This window comes from Oncorhynchus masou, chromosome 23, assembly GCF_036934945.1.
Source record: "Oncorhynchus masou masou isolate Uvic2021 chromosome 23, UVic_Omas_1.1, whole genome shotgun sequence".
Classification (NCBI taxonomy): Eukaryota; Metazoa; Chordata; class Actinopteri; order Salmoniformes; family Salmonidae; genus Oncorhynchus; species Oncorhynchus masou.
In genome coordinates, this window is record NC_088234.1 from 29,603,222 (window position 1) to 29,618,586 (window position 15,365).

At 45.1% G+C, this 15,365-nt stretch overlaps 1 protein-coding gene across 1 annotated transcript; it reads left to right on the plus strand.

Annotated features, from left to right (window-relative positions):
* Positions 1–4,087: 4,087 nt before the first annotated feature.
* Positions 4,088–11,233, plus strand: LOC135510719 (ras-related protein Rab-1B). The gene is made up of 6 exons (XM_064931869.1): positions 4,088–4,412; positions 5,743–5,815; positions 5,977–6,072; positions 6,770–6,865; positions 7,310–7,441; positions 10,157–11,233. Exons 1-6 carry the CDS (start codon positions 4,399–4,401, stop codon positions 10,349–10,351), a joined length of 606 nt encoding a protein of 201 aa, XP_064787941.1. The 5' UTR covers positions 4,088–4,398; the 3' UTR covers positions 10,352–11,233.
* Positions 11,234–15,365: the final 4,132 nt, after the last annotated feature.

Sequence of the window (15,365 nt, forward strand, 5' to 3'; positions counted from 1 at the left end):
GTATAAGGCCATAAGCAAACAAGAAAATGCTCCTCCAGAGGCGGCACTCCTAGTGACATTAATGCAAGGAAACTTAAATCTGTTTTACCTAATTTCTATGTGCAATTAGAGGGGAAAAAACCTGGACCACCTTTACTCCACACACAGAGACGAGTACAAAGCTCTCCCTCACCCTCCATTTGGAAAATCTGACCATCTCTATCCTCCCGATTCCTGCTTACAAGCAAAAACTAAAGCAGGAAGTACCTGTGACTAGCTCAATACAGAAGTGGTCAGATGACGCAGATGTTAAGCTACAGGACTGTTTTGCTAGCACAGATTGGAATATGTTCTGGGATTCTTGAAATGGCATTGAAGAGTACACCACATCAGTCACTGGCTTCATCAATAAGTGCATTGATGATGTCGTCCCCACAGTGACTGTATCTACATACCCCAACCAGAAGCCATGGATTACAGACAACATCCGCACTGAGCTAAAGGGTAGAGCTGCCACTTTCAAGAACCGGGACACTGACCCGTACGCTTATAAGAAATCCTGCTATGCCCCCCGACAAACCATCAAAAAGGAAAAGCGTCAATACAGGACTAAGATTGAATCGTACTACACCGTCTCCGATGCTTGTCGGATGTGGCAGGGCTTGCAAACTATTACAGACTACAAAGGGAAGCACAGCCATGAGCTACCCAGTGACACGAGCCTACCAGATGAGCTAAATTACTTCTACGCACGCTTCGAGGCAAGCAACACTGAAGCATACATGCAAGCACCAGCTGTTCCGGATTACTCTGTGATCACGCTTTCCGTAGCCGATGTGAGTAAGAACTTTAAACAGGTCAACATTCACAAAGTCGCAGGGCCAGACAGATTGCCAGGATGTGTACTCTGATTATGCGCTGACCAACTGTCAAGTGTCTTCACTGACATTTTCAACCTGTCCCTGACCGAGTCTGTAATACCAACATGTTTCAAGCAGACCACCATAGTCCCTGTGCCCAAGATCACCAAGGTAAACTGCCTCAATGCCTCAATGAGTACCGGCCCGTAGCACTCGCATCTGTAGTCATGAAGTGCTTTGATAGGGTTGGTCATGGCTCACAACACCATTATTCCAGAAACCCTAAACCCAGCCAAATTTGCATACGGCCCCAATGTCAGTGAAGACACTTGACAGTTGTTCAGCGCACAATCTCTATTGCACTCCAAACTGCTCTTTCCCACCTGGACAAAAGGAACACCTCCGTGAGAATGCTATTCATTGACTACAGCTCAGCGTTCCACACCATAGCGACCTCAAAGCTCATCAAGGACAGCATTTTTCCATCTACGTAACATTGCAAAAATCAGAAACTTTCTGTCCAAAAATGATGCAGAAAAATTAATCCATGCTTTTGTCACTTCTAGGTTAGACTACTGCAATGCTCTACTATCCGGCTACCCGGATAAAGCAATACACTTCAGTTAGTGCTAAATATGGCTGCTAGAATCCTGACTAGAACCAAAAAATTTGATCATATTACTCCAGTGCTAGCCTCCCTACACTGGCTTCCTGTCAAGGCAAGGGCTGATTTCAAGGTTTTACTGCTAACCTACAAAGCATTACATGGGCTTGCTCCTACCTATCTCTCTGATTTGGTCCTGCCGTAAACAGCTGGAGGCAGGGCTTTCTGCTATAGAGCTCAATTTTTATTTAATGGTCTGCCTACCCATGTAAGAGATGCAAACTTGGTCTCAACCTTTAAGTCTTTACTGAAGACTCATCTATTCAGTGGGTCATATGATTGAGTGTAGTCTGGCCCAGGAGTGGGAAAGTGAACGGAAATGCTCTGGACCAACGAACCGCCCTTGCTGTCTCTGCCTGGCCGGTTCCCCTCTTTCCACTGGGATTCTCTGCCTCTAACCCTATTACAGGGGCTGAGTCACTGGCTTACTGGGGCTCTTTCATACCGTCCCTAGGAGGGGTGCGTCACTTGAGTGGGTTGGGTCACTGATGTGATCTTCCTGTCTGGGTTGGCGCCCCCCCTTGGGTTGTGCCGTGGCAGAGATCTTTGTGGGCTATACTCGGCCTTGTCTCAGGATGGTAAGTTGGTGGTTGAAGATATCCATCTAGCGGTGTGGGGGCTGTGCTTTGGCAAAGTGGGTGGGGTTATATCCTTCCTGTTTGGCCCTGTCCGGGGGTGTCCTCGGATGAGGCCACAGTGTCTCCTGACCCCTCCTGTCTCAGCCTCCAGCATTTATGCTGCAGTAGTTCATGTGTCAGGGGCTAGGGTCAGTTTGTTATATCTGGAGTACTTTTCCTGTCCTATTCGGTGTCCTGTGTGAATTTAAGTGTGCTCTCTCTAATTCTCTCTTTCTCTCTTTCTTTCTCTCTCTCAGAGGACATGAGCCCTAGGACCATGCCTCAGGACTACCTGACATGATGACTCCTTGCGGTCCCCAGTCCACCTGGCCGTGCTGCTGCTGCAGTTTCAACTGTTCTGCCTTATTATTATTGGACCATGCTGGTCATTTATGAACATTTGAACATCTTGGCCATGTTCTGTTATAATCTACACCCGGCACAGCCAGAAGAGGACTGGCCACCCCACATAGCCTGGTTCCTCTCTAGGTTTCTTCCTAGGTTTTGGCCTTTCTAGGGAGTTTTTCCTATCCACCGTGCTTCTACACCTGCATTGCTTGCTGTTTGGGGTTTTAGGCTGGGTTTCTGTACAGCACTTTGAGATATCAGCTGATGTACGAAGGGCTATATAAATAAATTTGATTTGATTTGATCACTAAGCTAAGGACCCTGGGACTAAACATCTCCCTCTGCAACTGTATCCTGGACTTCCTGACAGGCCGCCCCCAGGTGGTAAGGGTAGGTAACAACACATCTGCCACACTGATCCCCAACACGGGGGCCCCTCAGGGGTGCGTGATCAGTCCCCTCCTGTAATCCCTGTTCACCCATGACTGCATGGACAAGCACGACTCCAACACCATCATTAAGTTTTCCGATGATCACCGACAACGATGAGACAGCCTATAGGAGGAGGTCAGAGACCTGGCAGTGTGGTGCTAGGATAACAACCTCTCCCTCAACATGATCATGACAAAGGAGATGATCGTGAACTACAGGAAAACTACAGGAAATGGAGGGCCAAGCACACCCCTATTCTCATAAATGGGGCTGTAGTGGAGCAGGTTGAGAACTTCAAGTTCCCTGGTACCCACATCACCAACGAGCTATCATGGTCCAAACACATCAAGACAGTCGTGAAGAGGGCACTACAATGCCTATTCCTGACAAGATTTGGCATGTGTCCTCACATCCTCAAAAAGTTCTACAGTTGCACCATCGAGAGCATCCTGACTGGTTGCATCACTGCCTGGTGTGGCAACTGTTCGGCCTCCAACTGGAAGGCACTACAGAGGGTAGTGGGGCCAAGTTTTCTGCCCTCCAGGACCACTATACCAGGCGGTGTCAGAGGATGCATAAAAAATTGCCAGACTCCAACCACCCTAGTCACAGACTGTTCTTTCTGCTACCTCACGGCAAGTGGTACTGGAGCACCAACTCTTCTTAACAGTTTCTACCCCCAAGCCATAAAACTCCTGAACAGCTAACAAAATGGCTACCCAGACTATTTGCATGGCCTCCCCCATGTTTATGTTGCTGCTACTCTCTGTTTATTATCTATGCATAGTCACTGTACCTACATGTACATATTACCTCAATTACCTCGACTAACCGGTGCCCCCGCACTTTGACTCTGTACCGGTACCACCTGTATATAGCCTCGTTACTGTTATTTTATTGTTGCTCTTTAATTATTTTACATTTTTGTTTTTTCTTCTTCTTTTCTTTTTTCCCTTATTGTTTACATCAGTTTATTTAGTAAATAGTTTCTTAACACTGATTGCATGTTGTTTTCGGAGCATGTGACAATATTGTACAATATTTTTTTTCTTTTTTTTTTTTTCTTAACTGACTTGCCTTGTTAAATAAAGGTTAAATAAATACAAAGTCCCCCATGTCTCGGCAGACTTTGAACTACAACTTCCAGCATTCAGACACATTCTAGATTTGTCCGTAGTGCCACGTCATTTGATGTCACTGCCGCACCTGCGCAGCCATCTTGTACTTTGAGCGAAGAGCGGACACAGAAAGAAAGAAAAAGAAGAAAATAAACCTGTCAAATCAGACGAAAATAGGAATGTCTGTGAACGTTATATAGCCTCGTAACGATTAGACAGCCAAGAAGGACAAGGGGAGTTAGAAAATACGGTGAAAGACATCCAAGTGCCTTGGATATTGAGACCGACAATCCATATTTGCCTGTGAAAGCGGAGTGAGAGAGAGGAGGAAGGAACAGTGAAATCGCCGATAGAAACATATCCCGAACGTCAGTCAAATCATGAATCCAGAATAGTGAGTAGACTCTACCGCCAACACAACCACTCGTATATTTTACACTCCCTTTCCTTTTGTAATCTTATATGCATAGATCGAACACGTTTATTGTAGTTTTATTGTATTAGGGCAATTACATAAATGTGAGTCGAGCGTTTAACTAATATTCAGCCAACGTCAGCTGATCGCTTGTTCGTGCCACATTGTCGGCTAATGATAGATGGCTAGCTAGCATACGTTTTACATACAAATAGCTAGCTGGAATGTAATTGTTGTCAACGGGCATAGCTAGTTCGTCCCTCAAACATCTGTCACTTGTGTGTGTGTGTGTGGCCCTGAAATGAGAGAACACGCGCACAGATCCCCTGATCTGTGCGGTAGCGACCGGAGGAATAGGACGTGGTGCTGAAACGTCATACCGGCCCACTAACTTACAGTGGCAAAGCTGTCTTGCTGCCTTTGGAGATCTAGCTAACAAACACCAATGCTTGCTTTGAGAAAGCTTTGTCATTAACAAACACACACCCTCCGTTCTGTGATGGCGCTCTCTCCTTTGTCTCTAACGTTGGTGTGTAACGTTAGCTAGCTAACTAACGTTATGTTAGTCTACTTGCTAACTTTACGAATAGATTGGCTATGTGCCGGGTGGTAGCAATTTAGCCAGCATATGCCGTCTCGGTACATAGAAAGCTTATGGACGCCGACTCAGATAGGTGATTTGTTGTAGAAGCCTCTGTGAATAACGTTAACGTTAACGTTACCTTTCTTCGTGAATGTGGGAGACATCGCCACATCACATCAAAGGCTGCGTTTGGGGAAGAGATTGCCACATACATGCAGATTGTTTAGTTTCCATAGCATTGGACGTTCTTTGGCAGAAAAACATGCCACATCTCAATTTCAGTAGACACAAGAATAGCTCTGTCATTGCGCCACTTCTGTGCAGTGGAAGTGTGTCAAATGCATGTGACCTTGTTTTGCTGAGAGAGTTGATGTGAAAGTACTACAGCATAATATTTACTTACTCACAAACATTTCTGAGAGTTCCATATTGGTGAATGAGTTCACAGTGTACTGGCTGTGGCCCTGCTAAATGTCCTATTTAGAAGTAGTTGCTTGAACACAACTTGATATTGGTCAATCGGTTGGTTGCCTCAGGAGTGTTTCTCAGGACTGTGTTTCCCCACACTTCCTCTCTATTGGGCCTTAGCCTAGAATTCTAGGCTATCTGTCCGAAGTGGAAGAAACTGACACAACATAACATCAGTAGGGCTTATGACTGGAGTTAAGTAGCAACACTGTTTAGTATGTCTAGTCTTTGGTCTAATGCTGGATGCTTTAATTTCAGTGACTACCTGTTCAAGCTCCTCCTTATTGGTGACTCCGGTGTGGGAAAGTCCTGTCTTCTGCTCCGGTTTGCTGTAAGTATCGTCACCGTATGCTATGACTGTACACAGTTATTTAGTAAATGTCGTGTCGGTGCCTTTTGTCAAAATGCAGCTTCCAGAATCTAACTTGACTGTTCTCTCTCTCTCTCTCTCTCTCTCTCTTCTGCCGTCTGTAACTCCTTCCTCTTCTTCAGGATGACACCTACACGGAGAGCTACATCAGCACCATCGGCGTAGACTTCAAGATCCGCACCATCGAGCTGGACGGCAAGACCATCAAACTGCAGATTGTGAGTCTGACACGATCAACGCTGCAACGTGCCGCTACCCACACCCACACCACCAACTACAAATAAGGGGTGGCTGTTGGGAACGCTTCGTTTTAATTAGGAAGCCTAGCCCCAGCTATTGCTGTTATGATGAACATTTGAGGGTTTTGGCACCGCTCAAAGCCGTGTGATCTATTTTGCGCCGCTCGCGTGATTGTGCGAACTATTATAGTCTAATAGGATGTAATCGGATACTGTTTTGGTAGGAGAAAAGGCTGTACCATTCCAAACGAATACATCTGGTAAAACAGGAGGAGCGCCCCCCCCCCACCCGCCAACTCCTGATGTTATAAAGGCTTGATTAGATTTGAGAAACGGTTCAGTAACCTAGTTATGCTGCTTAGTTTTACATCCTGTGTTTGGTGTGTAGTTTAACACCTCGCCCTAAGGCGAAACAACATGCCTGGGATCCAGTTCTGTTCCCACCATGGCTCTTTTGATGCAAGGAGTCAAACTATAGATGTTAGTGTGGTATTCTAATGTCCATAGATGCCTAGCTAGTGCTATTCCAAGTGTTTTCAAGACAGGAATGAAAGGAACTTGGGTGATGACAGGTGTGTGTTTAGTTATTTAAATTAGCCTGTTTCGTTTGTATTCATTAAACATCTATCTATCCCCTCCCGCTCTCTTTTGTAATTCTCCACTCCCTCTCTTCCAGTGGGACACTGCTGGGCAGGAGAGGTTCCGCACCATCACTTCCAGTTACTACAGGGGCGCCCACGGCATCATCGTGGTCTATGATGTCACAGATCAGGTGGGTTATTAGTTCAAGGGGGATCAATGCTTAGAACTAAGCTTAATACTCTGTGTATTTTTGTAGTCAAATATTGTACTTCCCAAGTTCTTTTGACTTTCTAAAATGTCTAATTGGCCTAATAAAATAAGAAATCCCCATAAAAATCTTTCAGTTTAAGCTAGCATTGGATGCCTCTCAATCCACCGCATCCGCCGATGTCGCACTTCCGCATCTTCGGTGAAAGGTGACACAGAGCTAGAATATGATCAAAATGATCATTGGTATGACCTTCTTAAAACAATTCCATATGGCTTAGTAGAACCCCTCCCTCCCCCGGGCCTAGATAGGGCTTAGACTCTTATGGGTAAAAATCACACAAAAATGTCCACTGTTTCTCACCTGCCTGTAGGATAGGCAGCCATGCACTGTGTGACTAATCTCATTCTGTCCTGTGTGCTGTAGGAGTCCTACAACAACGTGAAGCAGTGGCTGCAGGAGATCGACCGCTACGCGAGCGAGAACGTCAACAAGCTGTTGGTGGGGAACAAGTGTGACCTCACCACCAAGAAAGTGGTGGACTACACAACAGCCAAGGTATGGCTACAGAGGCATTTCTATGATTTGAGGACATTGGGGGCTTACCCCAAAGCCAGAGAGGGAACCCCAATAGAGGGTTCTGGGGGCTTCCCCCGGAAGAAAAATATAATTTCAACTGCTGCATGAATGCATCCATCAGGTGCACTTTGGGATGAACATTAAGAGATTAGATCTACTCAGAATTGTGTTGGAAAAACCCCCCACAAATTGTAAAATAATAATGTGGGTGAACAATCCCTTTAAAATAGGGCTTGAAGTAAGTCCTGCAGGGAGGCGTGTTTCCCATGTGGAAAGGATTTTAAAATATTCACGCTATAACAATGAATTACTTCAAGTCGCCTCACTTTCAACAAACATCTAAAGGTGGTTGAGGCTGACATGTTGTGTCAAAATGTGTCCCCTTACTGTATATAGGCAAGATATTTTACTTTTACGAGCTTTTGAGAGTCCCCTTACCATTTCTGCATAGCAGCTTGTGCACACGACTAAAATGACAGAATAATTGAGGCAAGGGACATTTCAGTATAGCCTATTCTCCTTTTTATGACATACAATCATGTCCACGACACAACTTACCTACACGAATGTCTAAAAAATGCATAGCTTCTTGTCATATTTATTTTCGAAGGCGCAAGTACGCATAATAGATCGCATCAAAGAAGTAGCTACACCAGCAAAACTGTGAAGAAGTGACATACTAAGAAGAATGAGGAATAACAGTACCGTTCTTGCTGATAAGCACCCTAATTATCCTATAATAGGATATAGGAATAGATGTTCAATTGACTTACATCATCTAATGTGAAGGAAATCAATTCAACAGAAAATCTCCTGAAGACAACATGGCATAGCCTAAGTCTTTCCAGGGCTACACCCGACCCAAATCATGTTTATTTATTTTATCAGAATAAAAGGGATACTTTTGGGTTCACAATCTCTTTGTGCCGTCTTAAAACAAACGTGTGCCTGTCCAGTTACCAGATTGTTAGCTAATATGGTAACACGACTGAACAAGCTCGTTTGTTACACTACCTGGATACAAAAGTATGTGGACACCTGTTTGTCGAACATTTCATTCTAAAATCAGGGGCATTAATGTGGATTTGCCCCCCCCCCCGCTGAAATAACAGCCTCCACTCTTCTGGGAAGGTTTTCCACTAGATGTTAGAACATTGCTGTGGGGACTTGTGCGATTAGGCCTGGCTCGAAGTAGGCTTTCCAATTCATCCCAAAGGTGTTCGGTGGTGCTAAGGCCAGGGCAGGCCAGTAAAGTTATTCCACGCTGATCTCGACACTGATCTCATTTCAGTATGGACCTCGCTTTCTGCATGGTGGCGTTGTCCTGCTGAAACAGGAAAGGGCCTTCCCCAAATTGTTGCCACTAATTTGGAAGCACAGAATCGTCTAGATAGCAATTGAATGCTGTAGCGTTAAGATTTCCCTTCAGTGGAACTAAGGGGTCTAGCCCGAACCATGAAACACAGCTGCAGACCATTATTCTTCCTCCACCAAACTTGACATTTGGCGCTATGCATTTGGGCAGGTAGCGTTCGCCTGGCATCCGCCAAATCCAGACTTGCCCGTCGGACTGCCAGATGCTGAAGCGTGATTTGTCACTCCAAAGAATGTGTTTCCACTGCTCCAGGGTCCAATGGCGACGACCTTTACACTACTCCAGCCGACGCTTGGCACTGCGCATGGTGATCTTAGGCTTGTGTGGGGCTTTTCGGCCATGGAGACCCATTTCATGAAGCTCCCGACGACCGGTTCTTGTGTTAACGTTGCTTCCAGAGGCAGTTTGGAACTCGGTAGTGAGTGTTGCAACCGAGGACAGATGATTTTTACATACTACGTTCTTCAGCACTCAGCGTTCTGTGAGCTTGTGTGGCTTACCACTTTGCGGCTGAGCCGTTGTTGCTCTTCGGCATTTCCACTTCACAATAACAGCACTTACAGTTGACTGGGGCAGCTCTAGCAGGGCAGAAATTTGACAAACTGACTTGTTGGAAAGGTGGCATCCTATGACGGTGCCACATTGAAAGTCACTGAGCTCTTCAGTAAGCCATTCTACTGTCAATGTTTGTCTATGGAGATTGCATGACTGTGTACTTCATTTTGAACATGTGGCTGAAATAGCCTAATCCACTAATTTGAAGGTGTCCACATACTTTTGTGTATATATGGTGTATCAAACAAATAGGCTTCTCGCAGTCCGCTATTTTATTATATAATATTTTTCTCCCCAATATCGTGATATCCAATTGCAATCCAATTACGATCTTGTCTCATCGCTGCAACTCGCCAACGCGCTCGGTCGTGTCATGCGTCCTCCGAAACATGACCCGCCAAACCGCGCTTAACACCCTCCTGCTTTTGAACGGTTTGGGCGCACATAGTTTTCAGTAAAGTAATAGCGAAACCATATCCCTATGGCATACTACCTAGCTTGTAAGTTATGGAAACTCATATCAGACGTACAGCCTGCAATTCTGAAATGATTCTTCCATCAAAAGGTTCTGGGCACTTCACAAAACATACTACACAAAACAGTTAATTTCGTTGTTTTGAGCAGTCGATTTCTCTAGAAAGCTATTTCCTTATCAATGTGGGAATACAAAATCGAGTTGGCTTCTGAGGTGATCAATAGTGTACCTTGCATGTTTTTATATTTGTCTAACCCCTATCTATTCTCTTCCTGTCTGCCGCCTGCAGGAGTTTGCCGACTCCCTGGCCATCCCATTCCTGGAGACCAGTGCCAAGAACGCCACCAACGTGGAGCAGGCCTTCATGACCATGGCTGCTGAGATTAAGAAGAGGATGGGACCCGGGGCCACGGCCGGTGGGGACAAGCCCAACCTGAAGATAGATAGCACCCCGGTTAGGCAGTCTGGCGGGGGATGCTGTTAAACCGGACCCGGTTCTGGATGCTCACCACCTCCTCCCGTCCCTCTCTGTCCGGGGCTTCACCTCCTCCACCTCTCCCTCCACTCTTCACCCCTCAGCCTCCCTTCCATCTCCCTTTGTCTTACCCTACAGAGAACCAATGGGAACAGGGTTAAGTGAGGGATGGGTGGTCAGGGAGAGGTTGAGAGAAAGGGATGGAGGGGAGGAGTTGAAGGGCTAGAACTGCGGACTGACTTGAAAACTCTCCCCTAAAAAAAGCGAATGGGGAAAAATAGTTAGGTAGGGGTGAGGGGGGGGTTTGAGGATTATTATTTTTTTCATTTTTGTTGAGTGATGAGGCAGGAAGGTAAACAGATATGAGAAAAGATTGGTATTGATTTAGAGGGGAACTGGGTGATAGAAGATTAGGTTTTAGATTCTGGCGAGCGCTTATCGCTCACACACACACACACACACACACACATTGAAAGTGGGTCAGTGATTCTCCCATTCGAGATAGTCACAGGTATGGGTCTCTTTCCTTCAGGTTATGTCTTTCATTGCAACCCAGTGAAAGTCTTATAGCAAAATTAAGTTTTGTGTGCTACAGTAGTCATCTGTCTATAGGGCCTATTTTATATGTTGGGGGGCCTTGTAGTCATCTTAAGTCTGTCTACAGCATAGATTGAGTCACGGGCACAGTCTGGTCCACATTTTATAGCTCAAATGCAATAGTAACACTCATGTATTCATGACTATCCATCCGTTATACAAACTGAATTGGCATTGGAGCAGAAAGCAGACAGTTGTGTGCCACTACCAGCGTACTAACATTCTAGTGAGGCGGTGGTGAGTCATCGATGTTATTAAATGATGGGGATGCCCATTTGTTGTGCTTTCCCCCAAGCACCTCTAATCGTTCTCTTTTTCTGCCTCTGAATGAAGGCATCAGCAGACGGGGGGGGGGGGGGGGAAGAGACTCATACACTGCAGTCTGTGTGAAGAGGGTATTCTGGGGGTGGTGGGACTTCTCGTATACCGCATGCTTTAGGTTGATTTGACACTCCATGCAGATCATGAGAGCTTTTGGTCAAACTTGGAATCACTCCATTCCCTCTCCCTCCATCCCTCCATATGCAGAATGGAGGATGTAGTGAGAGAAAGGGAGAGCGCAAGACATTTCTTTTCGGTTCTGGTGGATATGGTGTTAGTTAGCCCACATCACTCCTGTTAGGATTTCACATATTGAAGAATAAGAATTTAAAAAAATAACACATAAATATGTGAGATACGCTTAGGTCATGTTTGTATGTCTTTAAGTCGTCATGACACTATATATTACATTATAAATCAGCCCTGAATGCTGATTTGCTGACAGCTGTGGAGAATCAGACAGTCTGCCACGGGTCTGACAAAACATTTCTTTTTACTGCTCTAATTATGTTGGTATCCAGTTTTATAATAGCAATGAGGCACCTCTGAGGTTTGTGACATGGCCAATATACCACGGCTCAGGGCTGTGTCCAGGGACTCTGTTGCGACTTGCCTAAGAACAGCCCTCGCCGTGGTATATTGGCCATATACCACAACCCCTCGGGCCTGATTGCTTAAATATACCCAAGTGGTTCTTCAACATACACAGAACGTACACACACACACACACACAGATAACGGGGCATGACATACTGTAGTACTAGGTTAGGGGCGGGCGTAGATAGGGGCTTGGGCAATGCAACTGATATTCAACAACGATTTAATAGGACATTACTCTGACACCACAAATTGGCAATAGCCTACATTCTGTGTTCATCTTAATATATTATTATTCATATTGTTTCATAGGTATTATTACAATGATTTTATTTGATATTTCTTTTTGCTTGAAATGCTGTCAAAGTTACGTTATTGGGTGGGTGGGTCGGTTGGGATGTTTTTTGGTTGTTGCTAGGTTTGACCGGGTCGGGGGAGTTTGTCTATGAAAGCTACTGTTCCCTCCTGTGCCTTACTGGTCTCTTAAAGATACTGACCGCATGCTTAACTTGTGTAGCATGTCACAGTCGCACCACAGGTTCTCTTTGCCTTGGCCATGACCGACTTCTCAGACCGTGTTTCAACCCCCCTCTCTGTCGTCACGCGTTCCACAGTGCATTTCCTTTATGGTTGTCACGGTTTCATGTCAGTTAGTGTGGTTGTTAAGAAGCGTAGCCAGTGTGTCACGGTTTAAATGTTCCAAGGTGTCCTGACCTAGCTAATTATGTTCAAGTGGAGTCCCTACTCAGACCGAAGTCTCAATACTGTACTATGACCACATGTCAACTCATTACCTCAGAAGTGCTCTCTTTTAGATCATTGCGTGAATAGTGTTCTTCATTGTCAACTGCTGGTTCCTGTAGCCTCTATATAGCCTAAGACATTAAGTGTTAGGCGAGTCAGAATGTGTGTTAATGGTTCCGGCTGTCCTGATCTCCCCCTCCTACAGTATCCTGCCCTGCACCGTTCCCTTCCCAGTCTGTCCGCATGGTTCTCATGGCAGTGTGTTATTTTTCAGCGACATTCCTATGGAACTATGGGTCCTTGCAGGGATGTGGAGAAAACCCCTGACCTTAACCAACACTGGTGGTTTTTAATGCGCTGCAGTAGAGTGAACAAGGCCTCTAAGCGTTTGTGTTCTATACAACAAAGGCAATTTGGCATTCGTTGATTATTACAACCTCAGTTTTCAACCCTTTTCTTTTTCAAGACCGTTTACGACTGTAGAAGTAGGCACGGTTACAATCGGACTTTGGGAAGATCTATTCTCTGCCTTTGGTGGGAATTAGGGTGACATGCTGAGAACCCGGACTAGACCTGGAAAGTGATATTCCTTTTGTCTTTATGGTTTTCCCTTGTCTTGGTCTTGAGTCTGAAAACATCCAGTAGTGTGTGTGTGTGTGTAACAGTTCTAATCTTGTACCTGTATAGCTTTATAGCTATGTCAAGTGCAGACAGAGGTTCTTACTTTTACGACAACTATATAAGCATGTTATGGTCATGCTATTTGGTCATTGGGTTTGATCGTGTTACGTCATCATGGTTACGTTCCTAGAGCACGGTCGCGGTCCTAGGTTCTGGTTCATTGGGTTGAAGTGTTCGACTGTGTGCTTGAGCATTCGGGGTTAAGAGGGACTGACTGGTCTTGCCATGCAGACCGGATATGAACTCCCATCAACCTCCTCTTAAAGCCAATCCATTTATTCAAACTCATGAATCCAACATTGTTCTTTGTGACCCGGTTCCAACTACTCATCATTGATAACGGAATCTCGCTTGGACTTTGGGAGCATTCTTGGTGTTCCCGGGTTGGTCTTCAAGAGAGACTTGAAATTCCTCAGCACTTAAGGTGGCACGGCCTTGTCCTCCGGACTCAGAGCTCCAGGTAGTGAGGTATGCTATGCATTCCCCATGCAATTGCAAAGTGCAGTTTCAGCCTCTACAAACTGCGATGTCCAATTAATACCGATGAGTTAGTGAGCTCTTGCTGTCCGCAGCATATGGCTACCAAACCAGTCTATGGCATTCATGTCTAGAAGAGTGATGTTAGGGCAGAATGCAGAATCTGATTAACTGTGAACAGCAGGTTTAGATAAGTTGTGACTCTTTTTATATGTAGGGTAGTAGATACAGTAGCCTTAGCCCTTGTATTTTTAGAAGAGCCCTTACAGATAGGATGGGAAAACTAGGCTAAACCCCGTGACACAATGCAAGACTCAACCGGACTGGATTGTGCTGGCTCATTTTATGCTTAGGCAGTTCGGTGTGATGAATTTGAGAATCTGGTAGTAATCAGCTGACTGTCACTGGTAGGAAGGGAGGGATCAGTAGTAGGGGGGGGGGGGGGGGGGTTGTGTGTGTAACATTCCTGCTGTCTGAACACAGGCTTGCTTTCTGGCTTTTCCCTCAAATCTTACATGAGCCCTTCTGCGAATGAAACGATTGTTTGAAACTCCACAAACAAGACGCACGCACACTTTGTCACACGGACATGCTAAAATTTACATACATTTGATTTTTGATTTGTTCTGAATGTGCTTTTTCCTTCCACGACGTCTTCATATTCTACTGACTTTTAATATATGAATTGAAAATATACTGTGGTAATATTGTGTCGTCTGGTCTGTCGAAGGATAAGAGGGAGGGGTTTAGGAAATGTGGGTGGGACAACACATGGGGTGTGGAGTTAGGGGCGGGCTCTGGTTTGGAGCTTGCTCGTGAATGTGATTATGACGGAACTAGAATCTTGCTAGAATCCCTAGAATGTTTTTCCATGTCAATGTCACACTACTTTGTTGCTCTTCCGTGGCTTAATAAAGGAACACGCGCTGTTCTTTTTAATACCGAGCATTGTGCAGGTCCTCTCCTGGTCGTCTGCACTTTTTCTTTTTGTTCTTTTCTGTTTTTCGCTTGTCCACTTTGGTGCTCTGTCTCACTGCTGATTTTCATTGCGTTTTTTTTCTTCTGTACATATTATAAATATATATATAATAATTAAAAAAAGATCAATGTCAACATGGGTAAACTGTCCCTTTTTTTTATTTCCCACATGTACTCTGTGCTATCAGCGCACCGGTGTTGTTAGGTGTGTGAATGTGTACGTGTTACTAGCAGACATGGACTTGTATGATTTGTGTGTCTCCTCTGCATGTGGTCACTCAGTACCCTGAACACATCCAGTATCTGCCTGCCTGTCATCTCTACTTTGTCCTTGACATATATATATATATATATATATATATATATATATATATCTCAAATAAACAGTCAGACTGAAGAAGACCCAGGCAGCTTCTCATCTAAAGGTGTACTCTACTCTAACACCGCATGAGTATGAAGGAATGCGTTCAATATGGAGATGCTTCAAATGGAATAATTCACATATTGCCGGGGAGGAGTGTTTGCGCTGTGGGCAGGGAAATGCTGGCTCTTTTTTAGTCAGTCTAATATAAAGTACTGCAGACATCCCTCTTAGGACTACTGCTGCAGTCTGCAGTAAGAAGACCCT

Bases quoted from the DNA above. Each gene is read 5' to 3' on its own strand.
- LOC135510719 (XM_064931869.1), top strand. The intron at 5,816-5,976 runs GTAAGTATCGTC...CCTCTTCTTCAG, and splicing joins GTCTTCTGCTCCGGTTTGCT to GATGACACCTACACGGAGAG. The intron at 6,866-7,309 runs GTGGGTTATTAG...TGTGTGCTGTAG, and splicing joins TCTATGATGTCACAGATCAG to GAGTCCTACAACAACGTGAA.